The 27,984-nt window shown below is 37.0% G+C and overlaps 1 protein-coding gene across 1 annotated transcript; it reads right to left on the bottom strand.

Annotated features, from left to right (window-relative positions):
* Positions 1–2,066: 2,066 nt before the first annotated feature.
* On the bottom strand, positions 2,067–27,665 carry LOC134568998 (cytochrome P450 4B1-like). Its single transcript, XM_063427775.1, has 12 exons — positions 27,355–27,665; positions 17,773–17,917; positions 16,612–16,656; positions 16,102–16,229; positions 15,571–15,695; positions 13,197–13,348; positions 12,259–12,365; positions 10,263–10,453; positions 7,388–7,521; positions 5,702–5,766; positions 5,247–5,329; positions 2,067–2,382 (listed from the first exon to the last, which is right to left on the bottom strand). Exons 1-12 carry the CDS (start codon positions 27,544–27,546, stop codon positions 2,190–2,192), a joined length of 1,560 nt encoding a protein of 519 aa, XP_063283845.1. The 5' UTR covers positions 27,547–27,665; the 3' UTR covers positions 2,067–2,189.
* Between the last annotated feature and the right edge of the window lie 319 nt (positions 27,666–27,984).

Here is a 27,984-nt window from a genome sequence, read left to right as displayed (position 1 = left end):
CTACATTTCCCAATACCCCCCTGGTTGTTTATGCCGGTCATGTGACCGAGCTATATTTTATACATTTTACTGTTTTTCTTCTGTCTATAGTTTGTTTTACATATGTATTGGTATACTGTTGCTGCAATTATAAATTGTAACCATTCCATAGCAGATTTAAACTGTTTTTAATAAGATTTTTAATATAAGTTCTTACTCTCTCTGTGATTGGTTGCCTAATTTTTGGCGCCAATTTTAAAGTATTGTACTTGTTATTTAAAGCTCTTTCTGCCAGGTATCAGGTTCTTTTTTCCCATATTGATAACGCCGTATTGGCGAAACGCGTTTATGGTTATAATATTGTGTATTTTTAATATTAAAGTATATCTTGTTACTTGTAATTGTATTTTTTAATACATATCTATCTACTTTTTACCTGGCATTTTAAATCATCACTCCGGACTCCAAGTAATCCTAGGTGGGGATAATACCACCAGCGCTATCAATAGGGAGCAGTTGTTCTGCTCCCCCCTTGTGAGTACCCATTTTATTCCTTTATTTTATTAATTCGCTTTTTATCCAGTGTGCACTATTGGTTGTTTCTCTCTACCCGAGTGTTTATCGTATCAAGGACGGAGAAAACTTACCACAGACGAAGGACACCCACTGTATATCCCATAAGCGGGGATTATACCGCTGAACGCCCTTCACACCAGAGCAGGTTTAGCTCTCTCAAATGTGAGTTTGCATTCAAGAGTTTTACATATTTTATTTACTTATATTTTTAAACTACTACACTATCTGGCTTCCTGTATATACCCTTTGTCTCTTACATATGAGTGGATTTACAAGGAAGAATCAAATAAGGACAATCGTTGCAGACCGAATATTGCCGTACTAGACGACTGCACGAGACACTCTTAGATAAGACTTTCACCTTTTTATCCATTTATTTTATTTGGACTATTTATTTTACTGTTACTAGGTGCAGCTTTTATTGTTATCTCTATTTATTGTGGGTGGGCTGTACTGTTGTTTCTGTTTTGTTGGTGGGCTGCTGGACTAACAAGGGCACTGATCGGCAGGAGGTCAGATACCCTGTTAGTCTGTTTGGAAAAGGGGAGAGATGTGTCAAGAGCAATCTCGCCACATTGCATTGGAGAAGCCTGGTTGCCCGCCTGCTGCCTTTGGACTGGATGTATGGTTTTAGAGTTATGAAAGTTGGGTAGAAAGTAAGTTTTAACTGTATGTGTAATTAAGTTTCCTCTTAGGATAAGGGGAGGGAATATGTGCGATGTAACTGTGATGTGATTTGTTGTTTTATACCTCCCTGTGGGCGGACCTGTATTTGTAACAACTGCAATAAAAACCAGGCTGGGTGTGCCAGCACCTCAGACCACTGCTTGACCCACAACACGGAGCCTTGTCTCGTATTTGGGGGGATTCACTGTATGCTGATAGGGACTGACTGCCAGGAGTGTAAGCCGCTTGGGAGCGTTTCCTGTTCGTCTGCTAGCAGCTATTCGTGAGGTTCCAGTTTGGAGTGCTATTTTGTATCCAGTTCGGGAGTTTGGTGTTCTGCAGTAGCTGTGCCTGTCTCTCAGAAAGGGGCATATCGCCTAAACGGATTTTAACCCCTTTTCTGCTGAAACGGTCCGTTACAGTCTCTTTAACCCCTTAAGGACACATGACATGTGTGACATGTCATGATTCCCTTTTATTCCAGAAGTTTGGTCCTTAAGGGGTTAAAGAGATGTACGCACTAGGAAAAGAAAGTTAAAGTGCAATGATGTAATATGGGAGGCATGACAGTATAATTAACGTCAAGGTGGATGTGTTTCATTTTTAAAAAAACATGCTTTTTACCATTTATTATTGGTTTTGCCATGTCGTTGAACATATTACCTAACAGAGTTTTGCTTTATTTTCTTTTTTCTTTTACGTTTTTCAGTATTTTCTGAGAAAACAGTCTTCATGGAGAAGACTATGTCAGCATGAATATAAATATACGCACCAGGACAAAAATAAATATTCTACAAAATGTATTATAACTTTATTATTACAATTTTTAAACCAATTTATTTTTTTAGAGTTTGCCAGCAAGAGTGATATCTGAAATTCATTCTTATATTTTACTAACATTCATTAACATGTTATTATTCACACGAAAAACAGGAACATCACAACGCAAATTCTGCAGACGAGACACGTCAGATCCGCTCCTTTATCTCTTCCTTCTCCACCTTCTTAAGATGGAGGTAAATTCCATTCACAGTGCGTAACACAAGTTGTGGCAGCATTAATGGCTCATTATCAGGGTCTGGACTTAGTTCAAATCTCTGTAAGGTCAGTGCTACGGCCACTTTCATCTCGTTCATAGCAAAGTTTTGTCCAATACAGTTCCTGAAGGACATGAAGAGATTTATGTTTTTATTCTTCAATTATTCTTTCCTTTAATTAACACCTGCCTTTCCAACCCCTTCATACCAGGATTTTGTTTGACATTGTAATAAACTGCTCCTTCACCAATTGTAGAAACACATTACTCTACTTGGATTTCATTTAGTCAATCTACATGAGACAGACAAACTGTAAAAGGTCTTCAACCTGCAGCCAGATAGGCTCACAATGTACAGTGAATCAATATAATTACCAATATGGATACCGCAATCTCCTGGATCTCAGGGTGCAACCAGACCTAAAGGTTGGCCAATCCTCACAATGGGATTTACAAAAAGGTAACAATGGTCCAGGCACTCAAGTACAATCCAGTGGGCAGATTTATTGGAGCAAGATCAAAACAACGTTTCGGCCCACAACAGGGCCTTCGTTAAGCTTGACGAAGGTCCTGTTGTGGGCCAAAACGTTGTTTCGATTTTGCTCCAAAAAAATCTGTCCACTGGATTGAACTTGAGTGCCTGGACCTGTAATTGGCTGTTTTGCTGGCTCAGAGCGTATTTGTGCCCTGAGGGGATTTGCAGTGGTAGTGGGGAGAGAAATTGGAAGTGGGGGTGGGAAGTTTAAAAAAAACGAGCTCTACTGGTTTTATTGGAATGCAGGAGGACTCAACTCAGTGAGGGAAGGGAGAAAACTGCTTCCCCTTGAAGGCACTGCCTGCAAGGGAAAAGGTCAATATGTCAATGTCCCGTGTGCAGTGCACGCTAACAACAAATGTATTTTATGCATAGAAGGGGTTTCTATTGAAAAGGACACTGTAAGCACCAAAACAACTTTAAGTTAATGAAGTGGTTTACGGCCTCTTGAGTTTAGCTCCACCAAGTTAACCAAACCAGGAAATAACAGGACTAGTTGTCTGCTTTAAAGTCAGGAGGTTTACACAGTTACATAGTTACATTGTAGCCTAGGTTGAATAAACGTTCATTAAGTTCAACCTGGAAAGCCATAATTTTATTCTACTGTTTTAAAAAAAGTTAAACAAAAACCTTAAATGAATGTTAGTATTAAACTGCTCGAAAATGGTTTAACACTGAATAGAGGAACAGTGCCAGGGGGCTCGAGGCACTAAAACTAATTCAATAAGATGAAATAGTTATAGTGACTACAGGGTCACTTTAAAAACATTAAAACTATGTTTACATAGTTGTCTAGGTCGAAACAGAAAATACTAAAGTCCATCAAGTTCAACCTTAAATCCCATTATTTTATGCTGTTGATCCAAAAGAAGGCAAAATAACTAACTGTAGACATTTCCAATTATGCCAAAAAAGGGGAAAATCCTTCTTGACTCATTTCCGTTAATTCATTAGTGAACATATTCATTCACTAACAGGTGTCACAGTGTTCCAGCATTGAACTGAATGCTTTGTCCAACACACTGAGCATGCAAACAGGCTCTGCCACAGAATGCTTTAACAACGATATATTACGTGAGGCCCTCAGAGTCTCTTAAAAGGATACACACGCTAGGAAAAGAAAGACAAAGTGTAATGATGTGATGTGGAAGGCATGAAAATATGATTAAAGTCAAAGATGGCGTGTTTTATTTAAAAAGAATGCTATTGAAGGGACAGTTTAACCACCAAAATAACTTTAACTTAACAAAGTGGTTGTGTTGTATAGATCATGCGGTTTCACTGCTCTGTTATCTGTCATTTCAGAGTGAAATCCCTTTATTTATGTAGCTCTAGCCACACCTCCCACGTATGTGATTCCTTCCTGAAAAAGAGCCTAATAATTTTAGCTTCTATTATTCCACAGTGTGTTTAATTTAGAATTTCTTGTTTCCTGTTCTGTTAATTGCCTGCTAGAGCCCACAAAAGCCTCCTTTGTGCAATTAAAGTTCAATTATCAAAGCAGGAGTTACAAACTTCTAAAGTAAACACACTGTTCTGTAAGAGCATTAAAAAATTTTCATGGGTACTGTGTGTGTTAGAGCAAGGGGAGGAGTGGCAGGGACTGCAAAAACAGAAATAAAAGTGATTTGACTCCTACATGGCAGAGAATTGAGAAGTGAAACTACAGGGCATGATACATGATCTATACACCAAAACTGCTTAAAGTTGTTTTGGTGCTTAGAGTACCCCTTTATGTACTGTATTGGGACTTTCCACGGTTTAATTTGGCAACTACAAGTGCTGGATAGAACACAACGTTTCTATATGTTGCATTTTACAGGACTGGACTATTGGCTTATGCCAGAAGATAAATGATGGTCCACGCACTCAAGTTGAAACCAAAGTGAGCAAGCTTATTGGAGCAGAAGAAAGCAACGTTTCGACCACAGCTGGGTCTTTTTCAAACTTGAGCAGATATATAGTTTGCATTGTTAGTATATTCATCCAAACATTATCACTTTCATTGTTTAATTTTGACACGGTTTATTATTGCTTTTATCACATTCATTTTGCATTATATATACGCACAATGCTCTTACAATAGATTAAGTAAATACACTTCAGCTTATTTAACACTAGTTCTATTGAATATGTCTCCCACGTTGGAAGTAGTGTAGGACCCATCGATATTGGGGTACTGTGAAGTAGTGGTGGGCTTAACACAATATTTTGGAACTGAATCTGCACATTTGTTTGCTGAGATAGGTGATTTTAATTAGCCTTATAACATTTTTATGTGTGGGTGCTGTTTCTTAATCTGGATTATGTTTGAATTTTGGTCACAATGGCAGCACCATTGCTGCAAAATGCATGTTCCGGGTGGGCGTCCAATTCCTTTTTGCCTTTCATTAATTGCATTGGGAGTAGCAATTTTTGTAAATTATTTTTATAATATAAAATGGGTCTTCTTACCTGGATCCAGCAGAGAAGGGGAGGAAGGCATACGAGCTTCTGGTGGATGTATTTTCAGGAGAAAAGCGCTGGGGGTTAAAAACCTGAAAATGTGCACACAATACATTATTATGGTGTAACTTAAGTAGTAATGAGTATTTATGAAATTTTCTACATGGTTTATGCAAAATATTACAGCATTGTTTAATTAACGAAATATTTATGACTTTTGCAATTTGACTGGTTCCGGACTATTGTCAAAGAAAAAGGTATACTAAAGCATACAGTGCAGAGCAATACAGTCCCGGTAATCCGTTGCCCAACCATTTCCCCGACTGTAATTTTACAATTAAATAAAAAAAACAAAACAAAAAAAAAAACTATGCCATACATTATTTTTGATTGATTTTGTTGTTTGCAGAATTGTTTAAATAAAGTCCTACTTAAACATAAATATTTTTTTTCTTTCCACTTACATCTGGTTCTTCCCAAATGCTGGAACATCTGTTGATGTTATATAAACTCAGAAGGACATTAGCACCTGTTAGAAAGGAAACAATGTGCAGGTTATATTGTATGAAAATGGATCTCAATCTCATATGAAATTCACATTTCAAGCTATGTAACTAGGGCTCGGAAATTCAGGTCAGTGGCAACTAGTTTGGCCTTACCACTTCAATAGCACACAAATGTGTAACAATTTGTAATTGTCTCATTTATTGTAAAATTTCCCTTTTTCTAATATTCCAAAGCGCAGAGGAATAAGCTGACACTATATAAATACCAATAATAATAATAATACGTTTTTTTGGGGGGGCATTGACCAATTTCTCTCCCTCCTCAGGGTGTTTGGAGACAATAAAAACCTTCAGAATTTGAAGTTTTAAAGCAGGGGTCCTCAAACTGTGGCCCTCCAGATGTTGCTGAACTACAACTCCCATGATTCTTTGAATTACATAGATAGCCAGAGAATCATGGGAGTTGTAGTTCAGCAACATCTGGGGGGCAGGAGTTTGAGGACCCCTGTTTTAAAGCATTGGGCCAATTATATGCACTATTAAACTCATACACGTGTAACTAGACACACATACATGCACACATATATACAAACATATACACACACAAAGACATACACACACACAAATACCCACACACACATACTCTTAAATCTTAAAAATAGAAACATAGAATGTGACGGCAGATAAGAACCATTTGGCCCATCTAGTCTGCCCAATTTTCTAAATGCTTTCATTAGTCCCTGGCCTTATCTTATAGTTAGGATAGCCGTATGCCTATCCCACGGATGCTTAAACTCCCTCACTGTGTTAACTTCTGCTACTTAAGCTGGAAGACAATTCCATGCATCCAATACTCTTACTGTAAAGTAATATATCCTGAAATAATTGTTAAACAAGAATACTTAAAGACACACTACATGCATCAAAAGAACTTTAGCTAAATTAAGTAGTGTTGGTGTATAGAACATGCCCCTGCAGTCTCTTTGCTTAATTATCTGCCATTTAGGAGTTAAATCACTTTTGTTTTTGTTTATGCAGGCCACGCCACACGACCCCTCGCTGGAATCCAAAAAAAGTCTGCATGAAAAAAATGGTTTAGTTTTCAATCAGATCTTAACTTACTTTAGAAGTTATTCTCTCCTGCTCTGTAAATTGAACTTTAATCACACACACATCTGCAATGCCTGCAGGCTCCAGCAGGATATTAACAAAGCAGTAGATTAAAAAAGTCTAAATGAAACACTGTGCAATAAAGGAAGTTTAAACATTATACCTCTCTTTACAGGAAGTGTTTAGGAAAGGCGTTTAAGTCACATGCAGGGACTTGTGGCTAAGGCTGCAGTAATAAAGTGACAACACCTAAATAGCAAAGAACTAAGCAGTGAGATTGCAGGGACATATTCGATACACCAAACTGCTTTGTTAAGCTGAAGTTGTTTTGGTGCCTTATAAAATCCCTTTAAATGCTAGTTTACCTATACTTTGCCCATGGTTACAACATCAGGATTGCATGTGAAGGAGACCAGATTTTGTTAGTAAATCACATGCATGTTTATTGTTATCGTTGCGAATCTAAATACTGCTTTACCAGTGTTTTATACAGCTGGTAATAGGCATCAATAGTAAGGAGAAATTATAGCTTACCTTTTGGAAGACTCCGTCCATCGCAGAACGTAATTGGTTGACTGAGCTCCCGGGCAACACCTGGGACGGGTGGGTAAAGCCTCATACTCTCCTTAATACATAGAGTGGTGTAGATCATTTTACCCAGATCATCCCTTGTCACATAAAAAAAAATAATCAATAGGTAAAGTGGCACAAAGGATATAAAAATAAAAATATAAAAATTGTAATTAAAACATGGATGGTCTCTGAGACCTTTTTGCATAGTGAATAACTTGGGTCTTCTCTGGTCTGCTTCTGTTGGTCTGGTGGTGAGTGTCTGTTCTGTTGATGCTAGGGTTAGTGGCTCAGTTGTGTCTTTCAGCCCTGCTTTCTCCAACCACTGGTTGAATTTTTGTTATCCGAGCCACATCCACTATCTGCTGGAGTACATTCCATGGAGACGTTTGTCTTGCCATGGAACCTCCTCCTTTTCTGCATACTCTGCCTGACTGTTGTCTCAGGAATTCCTTTAGAAGTTTATCTTTGGGAGGCATCTTTGTGATGTACTTGTGGATGCATCCAGGACTGTGGTTGTGACACTCATTAGGCCCCAACTTTCTCTGGGGCTGGATTTTGGGTAGAATCCCATATTCATAGTGATTTGTTTCCTGGTCTTGATATTCATGGTGTCCAGCTTTTCTCTTAGCCAGGTTATTATTCTAGGTAATGGCTGGTAGGACATATATGTTGATGGTGTGGCTCTTTTTCTTGTCATTGAACTGGGACTTCAGGACCTGTCTAACTTTCTGGAGGTACTTGGATGTTGCTGTTGTCCTTGCCTCTTCCTCATGGTAGTCATGTGTTTGTGGTATCCACAGGTATTGGTATCAGTTCTCTACATCTCCTAATTGGCCTTCTGGCACTTCAACTTCTTTAGTTCTAATCATCTTTCCTCTTTTTGATATTCATATGACCCTACTTTTTTCTAATCTGAATGACTTTATGATGTTCTTGCAGTATATCAGTGAGTTGATGTCCTGCTCACTCTTGGCATATAGCTTGATGTTATCCATGTAGAGGAGGTGTCTGATGGTAGTTTCTTTCTCAAACCTATATCTGTATCAACTCTTAATGATGATCTGTCTGATACAGTTAAGGCTAATGCAGAACAACATTGGGGATAGTGCATCACCTTGGTATATGCCACATTTGATATCAACTTGTATAATTGTTCTGGAATTGGCTTCTAGAGTTTTTCTCCTCCATATGCCCATTGAGTTCTTGATCAATGCTCTTATCATCCTGTTGAACTTGTATAGAGCAAAGCATTCCAGTATCCATGTGTGTGAAATTGTTTCATAGGCTTTCTTGATGTCAATCCAGGCTGCACACAGATTGGTCTGCCTGGTATTAGAAACCCATCTGCCTGCTTGGTCTACCAATAGCTGGGGTTTTAAGCTTCTGGTGTTGTTTCCAATCTCCTTCTGAGTACTGCTCATGGATTGACTAATTTCCCCATAGATCTTGGAGGCTATGATACCTGACATGACCTTCCATGTTGTGGGGGTGCAGGCGACTGTCAGTAGTTATATGGTGCTATTTCCTTGTGAGGGTCCTTTATGTAAGTTCACTGATTCAGAACTAAGAAAACCAGGTGGAAATCCTGCCAGAATACCTCTCCTATATGTCTCCTTGGACAAGACACCTAATGATAAATATCTGTTTACCTCAATAATATGAACCAAAAGAGTTATGCCAGCTCGGATGTCGCCTGAATTAACAAGGTCCACATCAAATTCTTGGAATGCAGGGCAATCTGACAAAAGGTCTACTGGAACAAACCATTCCTGGATATGAAGTGAGAACCATCATCTACACTAACATCAAAACAAAATAAAAATTCCAGTTGTGACACTAGTTTCCTCCCCATTATATGCTACACAACATTTTAACATAAACTTTTAACATAAACTAGTGTCCCAACTAAAATACTTATCTATTATGTATGTGTAAATTTTGCAATGATACTTTAGTGGAATAATGATTTTTAAGAGGTCATCCCTTTCTCAAAACTAAAGCATTTCTGAGAACCAAATAGATGACAATATATTAATTTAATCTGTTATTTTACATCTACTTCAACACTCACTCAATATATAGTACAGCTAAAATACTTGCATGTTATGGAAAATCTAATTCCCAGTTTTTGTCACGACTGATTTTGTGGTCCAGCACGCAGAACTATGTAACATCTACATAGACAGAAAGGCAAAAAAACTGAACATAAACTGGTCGGATTAATACGTAGAAAGACAGCGAAAGGTCAAAGGAAAGCTGAGGTCAAGGAAGTCAGAAATACATGAGAACGATATGCAAAGCCAAGTCAAGGGAACCAGAAATCAGAGTAGTCAGGGATAGCCAAGGTCAAAATATTGTGAAGATTAACTACAAGACAAGAAAATGCACTCTCGGGAACCAGGAACTGAAACCACGACAGGGCAATGAGCTAGAGAACTTCAGGGGTTTAAGCACCCCTCCTTGTGCTGTGATTGGTCAGAGCGTGACCTCTGACCCCAGAACGTGTGTGTGCGTCGACACGTTCGTGTGACCCTGGGGGACAGGGCTATAAATGGCTGCGTGGTCGGCGCCATCTTGTTTACTAGCAGAGGGGACAGATACCCCAGCTGAACGGCTCCTGGCTTGTCGTCGAGCAGGTAAACTCAGCCTGTCAGTGTGGTCGCACCGATCAGATGCGACCGCATGTAGACGCGAGCCGGGGGTCGTGACAGTTTTATATGAGTTAAGTTCTTGAAAACTATTTATATTAGAAAAACTGAACTCCTGCTTGACTTTCCAGCTAATTTATGCATTATTCTTTTCTGCAGAAACAAGAGAGAAGGTTGCATGTTCTCACCATTCCACAGTGTTCCGCTCCCCCAATATCTCCCTGATCTCTTCGCGACACTTCTGCTGATGTTCAGGGTGCTTGGCCATACAGTACAAAATCCAGGAGATCCCACTGGCTGTTGTATCATGTCCCTCAAACATAAAGGTGTCCACCTCGGCTTGTAGGTCCTCGTCCGACAGACCTTGGTCATTTTCATCCTGTTTGAAGAAAAAATATTAATACAGCCTTTTCCCAAAACTTGTTTTATAGTTTCTTTTTTCTCTTTTCTTATTACATACATAGCACATTCTAGTTCCAGTATAGCCAAGAAACTAGAAATTTGATTAACCTATCATAGGCAATAAATAAAGATAAGTAAAATATATGATATATCCTTTTACATTTTTAAGGTATATTGCTTATGTAAATCAGCACAATATCTCTCTAACTAAAATATACTTACTGTATAAAATACAATATTAAGCATAGTAGTCCATTTTTGTTAATCACTTTTCTCCAAAGAACACCTGATTTGATTACAGCAGGGGCACTTAATGGTTTGACTCTAACCATGGCTCCCAGCTTGCCTTCAGATATTGCAATTGCAATAGTCAAAGTTCCGCTTTTGCATTAGCAAAAGCAGTTCCATCCATGTTTGGATGGAATTAATTGGTTAAGAGTGTTAGCTGACATTCCTCAGCTGACTAATTCAAACTACAAAATGGACAAAAATGGATAATACTAATGCAGAAGATACATTTCTGCTTTACTGATATCTCTAATAAGGGCCAGGCTGTGGTAAATTATTGATACATAATGGTGAGATCGTGTCAGTGGTTATGGTGCTTAGAGTGGTATTCATTATATCATGTTTAAAACAAATATTGGCTGAGTAGCTGTGACTCAAAATATAATCTACAATCCGGAGGTATGAGAGACAGTACAGATGACACATTACGAAACTGTGTTTTCTCAACACCTCAAACATTGTTATGAAGTTTACTATAATAATTTATTTACGAGTTGGTAAAAAATTATTGGTGAACAAACCACTATAAGTATTTTTCACTGTGTCATGAATTGTAGATTATTGGCTAGGGATTTGTGAACTGCAGGACAAAGTAGCCAAGCCTGAGAATTTGAAATGTACAATTCCCTGCTCGTTCCTGAGAATTTCAGGTTTATTTAACAAAGCACTATGTGCTTGCTGACACATGGATAATTGAGTACCTTTAATTACAGAATTAAAAATAGTGTATTATGGAAAATACTCATATTGGGAGTTGACCAGTGTTACTCCGCCATATTTAATTTTTGCTATTTTGTTTTGTACTAGATATTGCCCATTTAAAAATCTTATATAGTTTCCATTTTAACACATAAGTCATCTTATGATGAGGTTATATAGAAGGATCTAGCCTTGTGCACGGAGAGAATGTTTTCTGAATATAGAACATTTTTCGGGGAAACAAAACATTGAGTTAGATGTTGGTTCGGCTTGACCAAATGTCATTTCAGGAACCAAAGAGTAATCCGGACAGGCGCGAGAATAGGCAAATCAGTGTGCAGCAAAATATATTCATAAAATAGAATATGTATACAATTTGCAGTTCACTGATAGGAGCTTTTCCCCACCATTTGTTTCACAGATCAAGTGTGAAAAAGTAACTAATAGGGAGAAAAACTGTTGAAGCAGAAAAAAAAATCCATATTCATATATTTATATATTATAAATATCTTTAAATAGAAAATACATAAATACATATATTTTTTTTACTGCTACCCCTGTTATTCCTCTATTGTTCACTTCTTGCTTTATCCGTTCGTACAATTAACATTTAGTCTCATTTAATAACTAATACATAATATCTAATTTTCCACTTTTAAAATAAACAAAAAAAACACAATCTAGAGAAAAAATAGAAGGAAAAAAATAAAAGATAAGAGATAATAAATAGTATAGGATAGATATTGCTGAATCTTTAGCAGCCAATATGAACGAGAGCCATTGTATGTTCATTACCTTTGCACACAGAAGAATATCCAGAAAGTCTAAATGTCTCTTCTGTTTAATCTTCTCAAGTTCTTTTTCCTGTTTGATTGATTCCATTCTCTCTCTAATAACCTTAGCTGTTTGGAAAATATAACAAATGTTAACTTGTCTGCTACGTTCTACCAATAAAGAAGAAAAAACATAGGGGTGTATTTATCACGGTAATACCAGCATCACATTTTGTGAGAGATTCTGTTTGTTTCCACAGTGATTGCTCCCTTATTTAGTACTTTGTCCAAGAATAGCACCTGTAGTTACTTTGGTAAAAATTGGCCCCAATTCATCTGTAGACTGTAAATATATTCCTTATACTTAGTAAACAAAGATATATATATATATATTTTAAAGGGACTCTATAGTCACCAAAGCAACTTTAGCATACTGAAGCAGTTTTTGTGTAAAGCTCATGCCGCTGAAGTCTCAGAATCTAGTGCAATGTACAAAAAAATGATAATGCAGGTTGTAAGTGACAGCATCAGCATTTTGTAACAAGGAAAAAACACATAACCCAAACTCCAAATATGAGGAAAAAAAGAAAGAAAAAAAATTGGAATTAATTACCCCTCATGCAATGCTATATTTCTATTTTTAGCAGTCATATAACAATTTAAGAAGTAAATCCCTTATTTCATGATGCCATAACATAAGCCTGCCTCTCTAAAAAGTTGGAGCAAATCTAGGTGCATCATGCTAAACTGGAAAATAAATGCTATTAGTTTCCATGGTGATTTTTGTTTATCACTTTGCCCTGGAATTGTTCCTGTTTAGGGTTGCTAACTATGTTCTGCAATAAAGATGCATTTAAGCTTATTGATGTCTAAATATAAGAATAAAAATGTAAAATGTATGAGCAAAACATTAGACTGAAAAATAAAATCTCTAAATGAATATGAAAACAGCATAAATACCGGTGTGTTGATGCGCTATCTTTAGCGCTCGGCGGAAGCGGAATCCATGAGGGCTCAGGTAGAAAATAAGATCATTGTGATACGGAATGCATCCAAAGCGGTAATCCACGATGTAACTGATGTCATATACCGCTTTAATATAGGCATTGTCACTGCAAAAAGATAAGCAATCCATTTAATAAGAGCAGGACCAGGGGTGAGACTAATAGGCTTTGCGGGTCACTGGTAGGTCTAGAGCAGTGACCACTAACTTTGACCTTGTAGATGTCTGATCTATATTTCCAATGAACATTATGGAGAATTCAGTTCAGGCACATCTACAAGGCCAATAAAGGTTAGACCGGTTTACTGCACCAGTAAAAACATTAATTACACCTGCAACTTGCTATAGTTGGAAATGCTAATGTCCTGTTACTGTGATCAGTGTACACTAGACATGGGGGAAAGAAAAAATATTTTGTCTAAATTGATTTGTCCAAAAAAAAAAAATGTTTCAGGTAAGTCAGGTTTTGTCCATGTGGTGTTTTGGTGTGAACTAGTTTAGTTCCTGCACTTTGTTGGGGTAAATGAGCTAGGCAAACCAAAATGTCATAAAAATTAGCCAGTCAGTGTACTGTAAAAAATATACGTACTATACTTTTTTTTCGCCATTAGGGTTACAGATCAAGTGACAAGAACTAATCAACGGAGAGGAAAAAAACATTTATATTTATACATTTTTTTATACATGATACATTTATTACATTACAAAATATTGATTTATTGTTTTACTGCTGCTCTGTCTTTTCCATCTATTGGTCACTTCTCATTTGATCTACAAACAAAATCAATATTTAGTGAATGTTCCATGTTCCCTAGCCATTAATCATCTTTTTTTTTCTTCTTAATCATCTCTATTTCTGATGCCGTGGGTGGAAATTAAGAAGCAAACACAATTGTGAGTCCATTGCCCATTTTGTTTGTGAATCATCCATATATAGTTTTGGACTTTGGACTTCGTGATTTTGCACTAAGCACCCATCTCCCAAAATTCTGATGAATCGCAATTTATTTGAAATTCAATGTACAAGTCTAATGCGTACGATCCTGAGATCCATCCAGGAACAATGGCGATGGTCTATAACAGTAATGGTGTGAACTTTTTTTCTTTTTTTTTTAAAGCATGAGTATTAATTTCCCTTTCTTGAATAAAAGTCTGAAAATCTAAAAAGTTAATTTCTCTCTTATTATATTCCAAAGTTAAAATAATGCTGTTGTTGTTCGAATTAAAGTGCTTTACAATAACTCCAATGTGTTTACAGACCTGTCCCAATTAAAAAATACATCATCAACACCTCCAAGCATGCTCCCCCAGCAGGCAGTGGACTTCCAATCTGCCATAAAGAGATTTGCATAACTCGGAGCGAACCTGGTCTCCATAGCATTCCCACATTTTTATAGATCAAATTAATTAAAAAATTTTTTAAATATAATTGGTTAAAATAATATTCATGCCTTCTTGATGTATTCTATTTGTTGTTCCGGAATAATATTTTTTTGTGCCAGTATAATTGTTATCGCTTGACAACCCTTTTGATGGGAATTAATAGTGTATAGCGATTGCACCTCATGTTACTCAGATAGAGTTGGTGTCTCATGTCACTCCATCTAAAACTTGGATTGTAGAATCTTTTAAATAAAACTTAATTTTTTTTTAACTGAAGGTTGTAATAAAACATCTATTCATATACAATTGTCAAGAGGAAGACTATATCCACCATGATAGGTCTCCCAGGGGATTTTTCTCATATTTATGTATTATTGAGAGGAGGTATATAACTGGTACCTTAGGGTACAGCACATTAAGATAAGTAAATTCATGTTTATTGAGCACACTAGATAGTTTTCCTTTTTCAAGGTAGTTTCTGTGTAGGGTCATAGTTGCATTTTTCATAGACCTTAATGTCATCTAATTGTTTGAGGGCTTCCTCAATATACATATCGTTAGGAAGTATGACTAAGCCTCCACCTTGGTCAGCAGGTTTTATCATAAATTCTTTGCTATTCTGAAGTTGTTTTGAGGCTTCTTGTTCTTTTCTTCTTTGATTCTGATGGTCGTATTTATTATTCCTAATATTTTCCAGGTGTTTAATAAGAAGTTTTACAAATACCTCCAATGGGCCAGATTTATATCCAGATGGGTATAATTTAGATCTTTCTTTTATATTAGTACTTACTATGCAGCGATTAGATTAGTACTGATTAGAGTCGTACTTATAGTGCAGTGATTGTGAGAAACCCGATCAGCAGATGTTGAACACTAGTGTCTTTGATTTACTGTTTAACAAGATAGCAGTATTTCTATTCAAGGAGGAAGACATTCTAGTTGTCAAACCTGTTATTCTGGCAGTTACTATGGTAACTGAAGGCACATTTCATGATGGTGTCCAGTGTCATCAAGCTGACGTAGTGAAAAAGCTCCACTGACTTCTTCTCAGGCACCAGTTTCTCCCATTTATCCTATATGCAGAAAGACAAAATAGGAGGAAACCAATCTATGACGTACACCATATCAATCATTTACTGCTGACTACATCATATTACACAGTATCAATCCACAATATGTTATTAAGGGGGCACTGTAGTCACCAAAACAACTCTAGCTTATCGAAGAAGCTTTTGTGTATAAATCATGCTTCTGAAGTTTCACGACTCAATTTACGGTCATTAAGGAGTAAAATCACTTTTGCTTCTGTTTATGCATACTTCAAATAGCCAGGAAAGACAAGGTTTAATCTGTATTTTGACTGTACCTTCTCCTTAATCATATTATAATATGGCAGCATACTGATTAGGTCAGCATGACTCATGTCCAAAAGTGGCCCCACACATGCTCTTATTATTGTAATATTCGTTTTATGATTACCAGCATAACGTTGGCACAATCTGACATTATCTTCACATACGGCTTCAGTACATCGTAGTGAAATCCAGGGGTTATCAGCCGACGGTGCTGGAACCACTTCTGTCCAGACAAAACCAACAAACCCTTCCCTAATAATACAAATTGAATTGAACTGGTTCAAAAATCACCAAATTGTGGAAAACTGACAAGAGAATTATAAATTCAGAAAAAAAAAAAAATCTTCAAACCACCTTGGATATTTTCAATATAGTTAATATATGGTAATTAATCTTTGAGAATAGAACAGTGCTTCATGGAATGACAGCAAATTATTTGAATACCTACACCAGATTAAAAAATATGTCTCACCTACCATCCAGGAACGTCTAATATGTGTTATTCACTAAAACGTGAATTGAGAAAATGTCTAGTTTCTTTAGAATGGAGAGAGAGAAACAGACTAATCATTGAGAATAGATCCATATGAAGTAGTTGTTGTTGCATTATAACTGGTGAAAATATATTACATACCAATCCACGGAGTTATAAAGTAGTACCCAAAATTATCCTTTGGATCTGTAAAAAGACAATACATAACGTGTGAAGCTTGTTACACATGACATAAACCTGCCATCCATTCACCCACTGATAACTGATACCGGCATGACGATGGGGATAATGGCTGCGTGCGTGTAGCCGGCCCCTGATTTCAGGCCATCAAGTGGAAGATTTATAAAGGCAAAAATAGGAACTGCTCTTTGACATAGTTCTAAGCTGGAAAAAAAAACACCATGGAAACCAATATAGTTTCTCTTAACATTTATCACTTTTCTCCAGAATAGAATTGGATTTGTCTTGATAAATCTTCCCTAAAAAGCCTCAGGCCTTATGATACCCTATCTATACCTAATAAGTAGCAAGTGGTAATTGTGGAACTGGCAGTACTATTATTCCTTTCCTTAAATCCCATCATTGTGCTCACTAGATGTAAGAGCAGAATGCACCAAAATTGGACCAGTACGGTGATATGTGTGCTGTCTGGTGCCCACATCTCCTTCACTAGACACCACGACCTATAGTATCCAGTCCTCTCCACCCCCAGCCCACCAGTAAACTGGGGAAAATGGAGACAAATAATTGAGCAGCAGGTGACAGACAGGGATCCATTTTTATGCACATGCACCCCGTCCCCCCTTATCCCCCCAACTCATTATTGCCCCCCCTGGAGAGTGAGGACTGAATTTAAATTCTATGAGGCAGGGGTTACTTAGTTAACCTGGGAATTATAAAGAATTAAAAATGGACTTGCAAATTGTAGGTGATGTAGAGAAAACGCAGAGCTCTCGGTCAAGTGGACATGTAGATCTCAAGTACCACACACCTCATGGCAACATGGTCAACAAGTTTCATGGCTATAATACTTTTTCAAGGTTTGTGAAAAGGTACTACACATACAAAATGCGTTGACCACAATCTTGTGACCAGATATTGGGTATACTCAGATATTTTCTCAGAAAAGGCATAGTTTACATTGAAAGACCTGCAGGGATATACTACAGACTCCAGAACCACTACATTATGCTGTAGGGGTTCTGGTAACCATACTGTCTCTTTAAGTAAAGAAACTGTATATACATATATTCCAATAACTAAATATGACAATTGTTTCACAATACATCCAGTCTTCCTTACCCTGTCTGGTGAGAATGGCCTTGGCATAGTCAGGGTGGCAGATGATTAGCGAGGCAAAGAATTTCCCCATCCATAACGGGTAGGCGTACAGGTATTTTTCAGCATAGCGATTCAAAATGTCCAAGTCTTTCCCATCTCCTTTGAACTGCGGGCATAAAATACATTTTTATCCAAACTGGAATATTAAACTTATAAATGTACTAACCTTCTTTACTTGTAAAATGCAAACTAAATCTGGTTTATAAGCTTCAAAATAATAGGAAGTTTAGATGATAACGCCAGCTATACACAAAGAAATAGTGTGTATATGCTCCTTAGCATGAGTGGGAAGTATGGTGTAATGATCTTATTAAAATCCAATTCATTTAATCTCACACATATGGGTTAGTACTAGGGAGGCACCAAAATTTCGGCTGCGGAAATTTTCGGCCGAAAAAGGGTAAAATCTGCCAAAAACACCCCCTCCCCTTCCCCTGTGTGCACAGACATCCCAACTCGCCCTGACGTTCCAGGAGCTATCCCCGTTCGGCTTCATGGAGTGAAGCGCATTTGCTTTCTGCCTCTCTAAAGATGGCAGCCGCGCGTGTGCGTAATGGTGTAAATGAATGCATCACCAATACTGTATAGATTGATAAAAAAAAAGATTGCTGTTTATGTGACATATAACTCTTCAGTAGTATATATAGCCAGTGAGTATGCTCTTAGCCAGCTTTAGTTTTACAGACAGACAGTATCATTTCAACACTTGTATTTCCTACAACCTTTGCCTGCAGAATGCATCCATGAAATATAATTGCTTCAATGAAGTTGACCTTCATCTTCATCCACCTATTTAAATTTGATGGAGCAAATTTACATAGCAATATTCGGTAAAATTGCCTATTTTAAGTCTACAATATAAACTTTATATTTTGTTAAGTCATCTTAACTTTTTTCATATTAGATTCATAAAATTCATTAAAAAGTCTAATATTAATACAATTATAGAAAAAAATACATTTTAAAATCCTTTGGGGAAAAAGTCATTGTCAGTTTTCGGCCAAGGGCATCCTGAATTTTCGTTTTCAATTTTGTCCCAGACTTTTAATTTCGGTGCATCCCTAGTTAGTACACATACACATAATGCAAGAAAGTAAATATAGGCAACAGCAGGTTTATGATTTTGCAGAGATAGTTGGTCACATTGTATCATATAGAAAATATTCTAGATAGATAGAGAGAGATAGGCAGACAGATAGATAGAAAAGACAGACAGACAGATAGATAGATAGATCGATAGATAGATTTCCAATAAAGTCAAGCCTCAACAGAGGGCTTAACTCCAATAATTGCCTGCAATTAAAACATCACTTTGACGTTAATTCAAAGAAATAATTAAGAATGTGGTATAGTGATAAGTGAACAGTACCCCAAACAAAAGATACAAGGAGGGGAATAATCTGCATTTACTATCAACAATTAAACATCTAATATTAATTGAATCTGATTCCCATTTAATATATTTGCACACCACACATCTACCACATCTGACCGTGCCAACCAGAGAACTGTGTAGCCAACCTTTGTTCTTTTTAGCGCCCAGTTGGAGATGACTCGGAACTAGCAGAAGCTGTGGGCCGTGAAGCTCACGAATGGATATAATACATCTTTAAGATGTGGATCATATGTAAGCAGAGGCCAGACATATTGTAGTGTTTGTTTCATGAATGGCCAGCCTGCTTCATGAGGTCCAATTATTCTGCTGATTTTCTTGGATTCATTAGAGGGACGCTGATGTTTACGAAGGTGCTGTCTATCAGTCTCTAACGCTTTCTTATATGCTTTTGAAAGAGACTTGTTTGGGTAGCCCTTCTCCCTTATTCTTGGAGAAAGCGGAATTAGATGTGGAGGTTATCAGGATCTACACATCTCGCTACATACAATGCCTCTGGATTATTCATATTATTTCAAAGAGTGAACTGTGTCTTTATTACTGAGTGTTATGATCATGCTTCCAGTTTTCTTTATTTATGTCATAGTACGTCATCTTCTCTTTTGTGGGAGTTATTTATTCTGTAACAAAGAAGACTGTTTTTGGAGCATTTCCTACTCCCTATTAAATGATTCTATACATGTATGATACTTTGCAGCATTCTATAAAAAATATAGACAATCTATTGACAATCTTTACGTCTGGAGAAGGTAAAATAGTTTTCCTTACTGGTTACAGAAAATCTTGCATATCTTTCATACAGACACTATTGGTGAGCAACACTTTTTATATCGTGAGATTGTTTCATTGTGATTATTAATCTTGAAAGAAGCTCCAGGGAGCAATTAACATGCAATGTTTGTGTCTGCTATATGGAGGACGTGCACTGGTGATTAGCTGAATATATCTCGATTTATAGAGTTGAATAAATGTTATTATTGGTTTAAGTGAAGAAGCTGATTATGTTATATTTATTCTGAGATTTGGAGTCACCAAAGGCTTTCCCTGAAGATTTCCATAAATAGTTGTAAAATCTTACCAGAAATGAAGTTCCTCTACTATGACATTGAATTTAAGGAATTTTAGAATAAAAGGCTTTTGACTCCTTAAAAATCCCCCCTCTCTTTCATCTTAACTAGCAAGGATATATTGAAATTAGAAGCAGAAAATAATAAGTTCGTATCAGGTATTTGGGGCTCATAGCAGGGTATATATCTGATATACGGCAATCATCATTTCTCATCTCAGTGGTATCTTTGCAGGATTAATGATAAATGTTATCACTTATCCCATGGGAAGGTACAGGAGATCAAAGTCCAGACTTCATATGCCATAAAATGAATTGATAAATAAATAAATATAAGGTGAAATCCGAATCTCTAAAGATTATCAGTAAAGGGATAAGGCATGAATACAGGTGCTCAGTGTGTTATATTTATGTTACAGAATAATTGTCTTTGCGGAAGTTAATAGCATGTCTTAGCAACTAACTAAAAGTTACCAATTAGTTGCGCAATTTATACAAAATATCCTTGTTTTTTCACTATATTCGAATTTATATCAAATGAACATTTGTGCTGAAAAACAAGGTATTATAGGAAATACAGTGTGTTCAAAGTATCTCAGGAAGATGTAAGTACTGCTCGGAAGAGAGTTGGTATGCAGGAAAATCAATAAAGTAGACTTTTTCCAACTTGGCTATTTTGTTACATCACCTTAATTCACTGCCTAACAAATAAACCAAATAAAGGCATTAAGCAATGTGGCATATATTTATGGTGGCAATACAGGGTTACGTTGTCCTGTTGGTGCAGTTAAGGAACGTTTAGTGAGAGTTCCTGACACCTGGTTAGGTTATTGTGCAGATTTGGTGACACAGCTGTTGCTGGGGACAAGAGCTGGCTGAGGATTGGTTGCAGGCTGCGAGCCAGTGAAGCAGGGAGAGCCAGGTAAGCAAAAAGTGGAAGCGTGAGCGCAATCCCTGTCAGCTGTTTGCAAGACAGGAGAAGCACGGACAGACCCCTGCCCTCCCTCCCTCTCCTATTTGCTAACTTTCTTTATAATTCATGTCGTGGTGTTGGAAAGCTGGGGCAAAGTCATCCTCAGGCTCAAGTTCTAAGGATGTGTTAAATGGTTGTATATAAAAGGCGGTCAGGTTAGCTATGACTGACTGGCAATTAAATGATGGTGAAAGTTAAAAGTTTTGGAAGTCAAGTAAAAAGTTTATGTAAATATGTTACCGTTATTAAGTTATGGTGGTATGCCCCTTTTTAAGCTTTAACCCCTTAAGACCGGAGGGCGTACTATTACGTCCTATTATAGGTGGCTCTAAATGCCACCGGGCGTAATAGTACGCCCTCCGGTCTTTCCTTACTTACCCAGTCGCCGGCGGTCCCACGCCGGCGATCGCGGTTGGGGGGACTCCCAGGGAGCCCCCTCGCGGCAGATCTTCCTCCTCCGGTCCCCCCCGGCCATGTGAGAGTGAGGTCCTTGCGAGGACCTCACAATCACATGGCCGGGATAGCTGGCTTCTGTATTGCCAGCAGGGGGACTGCCTGTAATGACAGGTGGACCCCTGCTGGCTGAAAATAAAATAAAATAAATGTTAAAAGTGTAAAAAAATAATAATATATATATATTATACACATATACATACACACACGTACACTGTATAGGTGTATTTTACTATTAATATATATATAATTATATATATATATTAATATCAAATTACACGTAGACTGATACTGATTAAATATATATATATAATTATTGTTATATATATTTATATATAATATAAAAAAATTGGTAAATACGTTAAAAAATAAAATAAATAAAATAATAAAAAAAAAATTAAAAAATATATAGATGTGTGTTATTTAGTTCTAACTGTATTGTGATATTAACATATATATTTATATCAAAAAACACGTAAAACGAAATAATAGTGATATATACGTATATATTTCTGTATATATATATATACGTATATATCACTATATATATATACCTATATATAAATAAAAATATTTAAGAAAAAATTATATATATATATATACATATATATTCACATACGTATATATATACATATAATAATTCTACATATATATTTATGTAATATTTTTACATAATTGGGTATCTTAATTAATTACAATTAGCGGGACCTGCCTGACAACCCATGCCGAAAGTAAAGGGAATTTAATTTGCTAGCACAATATTTAAACCTATAACTTTCCAAGACACCATAAAAACTTTACATGGGGGGTACTGTTCTACTCGGGGGACTTCGCTGAACACAAATATTAGTGTTTCAAAACAGTAAAATGTATTACAACGATGATATCGCCAGTAAAAGTGACGTTTTTTTTGCATTTTTCACGCACAAACAGCATTTACACGGACGATATTATTGCTGCGATACTTTTTACTTTTTGCCTTTGAGACCCTATGGTAGCCCAAGAATGAAAATTACCCCTATGATGGCATACCATTTGCAATAGTAGACAACCCAAGGTATTGCAAACGGGGTATGTCCAGTCTTTATAGTAGCCACTTAGTCACAAACACTAGCCAAAATGTGAGTTTTTTTGCATTTTTCACACACAAACAAATACTAATGCTAACTTTGGCCAGTGTTTGTGACAAAATGGCTACTAAAAAGACTGGACATACCCCATTTGCAATACCTTGGGTTGTCTACTATTGCAAATGGTATGACATTATGGGTGTAAATTTCATTCCTGGGCTACTATAAAGTCCCAAAGGCAACGTAACCATTCTGGCGAATTTCAATTTCAAATGTAACGTGCTATATTTGACCCCGTAACTTCCCAAAACTCCATATGCCAAGGTTTTGTTTACATTTTGTTTCGTTCACAACGTGTACATTTGTCTCCGTCATTAAGGGGTTAAATAAACACCACAGCCTAGACCATTGAAATATAAATAAACTGTGTCAGTGTTTATTGTGTGGTCTAAGTTATTTATGCAAAATATTGCCTACTCACACACACTACACCCCTCATACACATACACACACTGCCCCCTCACACACAGATAGAACCCCTCACACAGACTGCTTCCTCACACAGACTGTCCCCTCACACACACTGTCCCCTCACACATGCACTGACCCTGTCACAAATGCACTGCTCCCCTCACACATGCACTTCCCCCAACACACTCACACACACTGACTGCACCCTCACACACACACACAGACTGCCTCCTCACACACGCACTGCCTCCTTCACACATGCACAGCATCCTCCACACATGCACAGCACCCTTCAAAAATGCACAACACCCTTCACACATGCACAGCACCTCTCTCACACACAGCACCTCTCACACACATACTTACAGCACTGCTCACACACACAAAGCACCTCTCACACAAGGCATCTCTCTCACACACACATAGCACCTCTCACACACACAGCATCTCTCACACATGTACTGCCCACTTCACACATGCACAACACCCTTCAAACACGCACAGCACCTTTCACACACACACACACTGCACCACTCACACACACACTGCACCCTTCACACACACTGCACCTCTCACACACACTGCACCTCTCACACACAGCACCCTTTACACATACAACATCTCACAGACAAACATAAAAAAATTAGAAGATAAAATAGAAAAAAATGAAAAAAAATATTAATTTAAGTATTAATTAATTATTTTTTTTTATTTAAAAACCCTCCGTTATAATAAATAAATAAACGAAAAAAATTGCTATACAATTAGTTACTGCGGTACTGGTGGGCGGTAAAGAAAATTTAACCATCTGCAAAGATACAAAAGTGGGTGGTAGGTATTAAAATGTTGACTACCCCTGGTCTAGAGCAATATTTAGTAGATACTCCCCTTTAATGCTGTTTTTTGATTGTGAAAGCGTTTTCGTACATTAAGTGCGTAAAATGTTTAAACAGCATATTTATCGTTTATTATCTTCCTTATAGAAATATATGACATATTTTTGCTTATTCTTCATTTTTAGATCATTGTCATAGTCACTGTAATACTTTATTTGTCTTTAGTCTAATATATTTGTCTTTAGTCTAATATATTTTCTTACATAGTTACATAGTTACATAAGCTGAAAAGAGATGTGTCCATCCAGTTCAACCTTCCTCACGTGGTTTTTGCTGTTGATTCAAAAGCAGGCAAAAACCCAGTTTGAAGCACATTTGCAACAAACTACAAAATGAATGTGTCTGCAATTGAAAGCTAGTATTTGTCTCTGGTTACCAAATACAAAGTTGCATGTATGATGCCAAACATTTCAACACTAGTGTGTGTCTTTTATACACCTCTATACTCAATGAAATGACAAAACAACATGCGCATCATCTATCTGGGCTCCTTTTAGATTTGCAGGGCTTGTGTCTTGCACTGAATGTATCCGACCATCAAAATGTTTTAGTGTTTTACGAAGGAAGTGGCACAGTCACCAACGCATGATTCACACCATCCTGTGCCAATCTATATATTTGATGTCATAAATGTTGCCAGGTGCTTTGATATGCTAACTAACTCACTTGTGGTGCATAGACTAGTTCTGACAATATAGCCATGTTAGATGGATAACAAGAGAAGGGGGTATTTGTACATCTAAGATGGCACATTATGTTAAAAATCAAATAAAAAATTAACTTAAACTGCAACTCTGTGGTAGAGGATGTTGAAATAAAAAAACAAAACAAAAACCTAGAAATGTTTATGTCATGAAAGAGATAGTAACAATATTCCAGCACCAATATCCTTTTCAGGATATAATGTGACTGCCCAGGGATTGACCGGAAGAATAATCTCTATCCATCAGTACTGAATTTGTATATTTTTACGATGAAATAGGAATAAAACGATTCAGCTAAGACAGAGAAAACTACAGGTTTCAAAGTTGCTCCCTAATAATTTCACTAGATCCTAACCGGCTTTCGTAACAATAAACATGTAAAGGCAGGTATGGGTGAAGTGCAATTTGCATGAAAAGTGTAAATGTATCCTTAAAGTGCTTTATGTTTAATGTAAATATATCATTGAAGGCAGGCCTGCATTGTTACAGTGATACAAAATAATGAAACAGTAAAATACTTTAAATGATAGAAACACAAAGTTGATCAAGTAGCAAGGACACTTGAAAACACCTTGACAAAACCAGCAGTAATCTAGATATAACTATATTTGGGGTAAATGTTTCTTAGTTTTTTGAGAAACTAGTAAGTAAACTGAAAGACAAGGCAGTATAAAATAGGGTCGACTTTTGGAATGTTCAAGCTGGGCATGAGAAAACTATCTGATGTTAATTCCAATAGTGCAGGTATAGGCAACCTCCGGCACTCCAGATGTTTTGGACTACACCTCCCATGATGCTTTGCCAGCATTATGGGTGTAAGAGCATTATGGGGGATGTAGTCCACAACATCTGGCATGCCGAAGGTTGCCTATCCCCGCAATAGGAAAATTAATTATGTATATTATATTTTTGGAAATTGATTTATTTCGTGTGATTTGGATCTAGAATTTTAACAAAATGAAAAAGATTGGAAACCAGATAAAAAGCGTCAAAAAGATTCACATTTGTATCTTATTGACATTTTATAATGCTTATCTATTGAAACAATATATATTATCGCATACAAAGCCCTAGGGGTTTATTCACTAAACTCTGAATCAAATCAAATTGAAATCCGAATGGACAAATCGAGACAAACATAAGCAAGCTGTGAATACAGCTGATAAGGATTTATACATCAGTATTTTTAAATAAAAATTGCATAAAGTTTGCTGTTTGGAATAAGGTGATTAAAAACCTATCTATAACCAATACTCTAAATTCCTGTCAATACTGCCAGCAGTCTTCAGAATCTTTCTATATTCCGTGCTAATCAGATAGAATGGCTCTAACTACAGTATATTCAAAACTTTACACGTAGAATTCTCACTATTGTAATGGATTTCTCAATAGTGTCCTGCTCACTATCAGTGCTAGTTTCACTACTATCACTATTCTGATAATGATCTCTCTGTGCTCTTCACTGTTCATGAGACTCTGATTTTTTCCCCCATTTTTCAATTTTGAAGAATTGCGGGCAAAAATTGTTCAGTTGGATTAAAAATTTTGGTCAAATTTGACCTGAAAATCGCCAGGGAATCCCTAAAATAAAAGGGAAAAGGGTGCATATAGTGTCCCTTTAAAGGGACACTATAGTCACCTGAACAACTTTAGCTTAATGAAGCAGTTTTGGTGTATAGAACATGCTCCTGCAGCCTCACTGCTCAATCCTCTGCCATTTAGGAGTTAAATCCCTTTGTTTATGAACCCTAGTCACACCTCCCTGCATGTGACTTGCACAGCCTTCCATAAACACTTCCTGTAAAGAGAGCCCTATTTAGGCTTTCTTAATTGCAAGTTCTGTTTAATTAAGACTTTCTTATCCCCTGCTATGTTAATAGCTTGCTAGACCCTGCAAGAGCCTCCTATATGTGATTAAAGTTCAATTTAGAGATTGAGATACAATTATTTAAGGTAAATTACATCTGTTTGAAAGTGAAACCAGTTTTTTTTCCCATGCAGGCTCTGTCAATCATAGCCAGGGGAGGTGTGGCTATGGCTGCATAAACAGAAACAAAGTGATTTAACTCCTAAATGACAGTGAATTGAGCAGTGAAATTGCAGGGGAATGATCTATACACTAAAACTGCTTTATTTAGCTAAAGTAATTTAGGTGACTATAGTGTTCCTTTAATAAAAAAAAATAAAAAAAAATCAACTACTCCCAAATTGGTGGTAACTGGCAGAGGCTACTAGACTTGTGCACATTGAACATTTTTCATTTCTTCTGAATTGATATGGTTGGGATTTTTGCCATTTTTTGGTTGTTAATGATATTGGTTATAGTTTGTGAGATTCAAAATTACACCGAATCAGTTGGAAATTCTACCAAATTTTAATTCTGTGTGATCTGGATCTCCAAGTCTACCATGTAACGCTCAGCCAACCCTAATGAAAATGTATTTATATATCTGGAATGACAAAATTATTCATCACTTTCCTGTCAAAGGGATAATGTGACACCTGCATGCAGCTTACCTCGTTGGCATGCCCAAACAGCCAGTGGGTCTTAGGACCCTGGAAATCTTTAAATGTTGCCAGCAGCTCTCTCCTTGTTCGGTACAGTTTGCATGCTTTGAATATTGCAAACAGGGCACAGAGCCAGGCCGCCCATTGGCAGAGCTGAGTTATGTTCAGGGACAGCAGATCAAGCAGCAGTGAGGATGCCATGGTAGCGGGACACAGAGACTGCGCGGCCACTCAGCTAGCAAAGAGATTGCTTCCTTTAATGTAATCAGGCAAAGAAATGTATCTGTGTCGCTGTCATGAGAAAACACCTGTCCGGAAGAGAATTGTTACAAGGTTCAATGTCTATGGGAGGCGATCAGGGCTGGGAGGAGGGAGACCACAGGGAGAAATAGGAGATTTAACAGACTGTAAACAGAACTCATCTGTAATGCCCCGAGCCTAATGAAAGTACAAGCAAACTTTGATTAACCTTTATTTAAAGCAGTTTTGGTTAAGTCATTAAGTCATGAACTATACAAGTAAACTGCAAATTTCAGATCAAACAAAGATTTTAGTGAAATTAAACTCGAGTAAGGGGTGTTTCTCCATTTTAGCAGTTTTTTTTATCAAGGATCTGCAATTCCCTTGTCAGTTTTCCAC

This window comes from Pelobates fuscus, chromosome 7, assembly GCF_036172605.1.
Source record: "Pelobates fuscus isolate aPelFus1 chromosome 7, aPelFus1.pri, whole genome shotgun sequence".
NCBI lineage: Eukaryota > Metazoa > Chordata > Amphibia > Anura > Pelobatidae > Pelobates > Pelobates fuscus.
This window is presented reverse-complemented; position numbering and strand designations above follow the sequence as displayed.

Coding starts and splice junctions, on each gene's coding strand:
- LOC134568998 (XM_063427775.1), bottom strand. CDS start 27,546: ATGGCATCCTCACTGCTGCTTGATCTGCTGTCCCTGAACATAACTCAG. Junction 15,696..16,101: donor ATTGTGCCAACGTTATGCTG/GTAATCATAAAA, acceptor TTCTGCATATAG/GATAAATGGGAGAAACTGGT. Junction 5,767..7,387: donor TGGACGGAGTCTTCCAAAAG/GTAAGCTATAAT, acceptor CCTTTCTAACAG/GTGCTAATGTCCTTCTGAGT.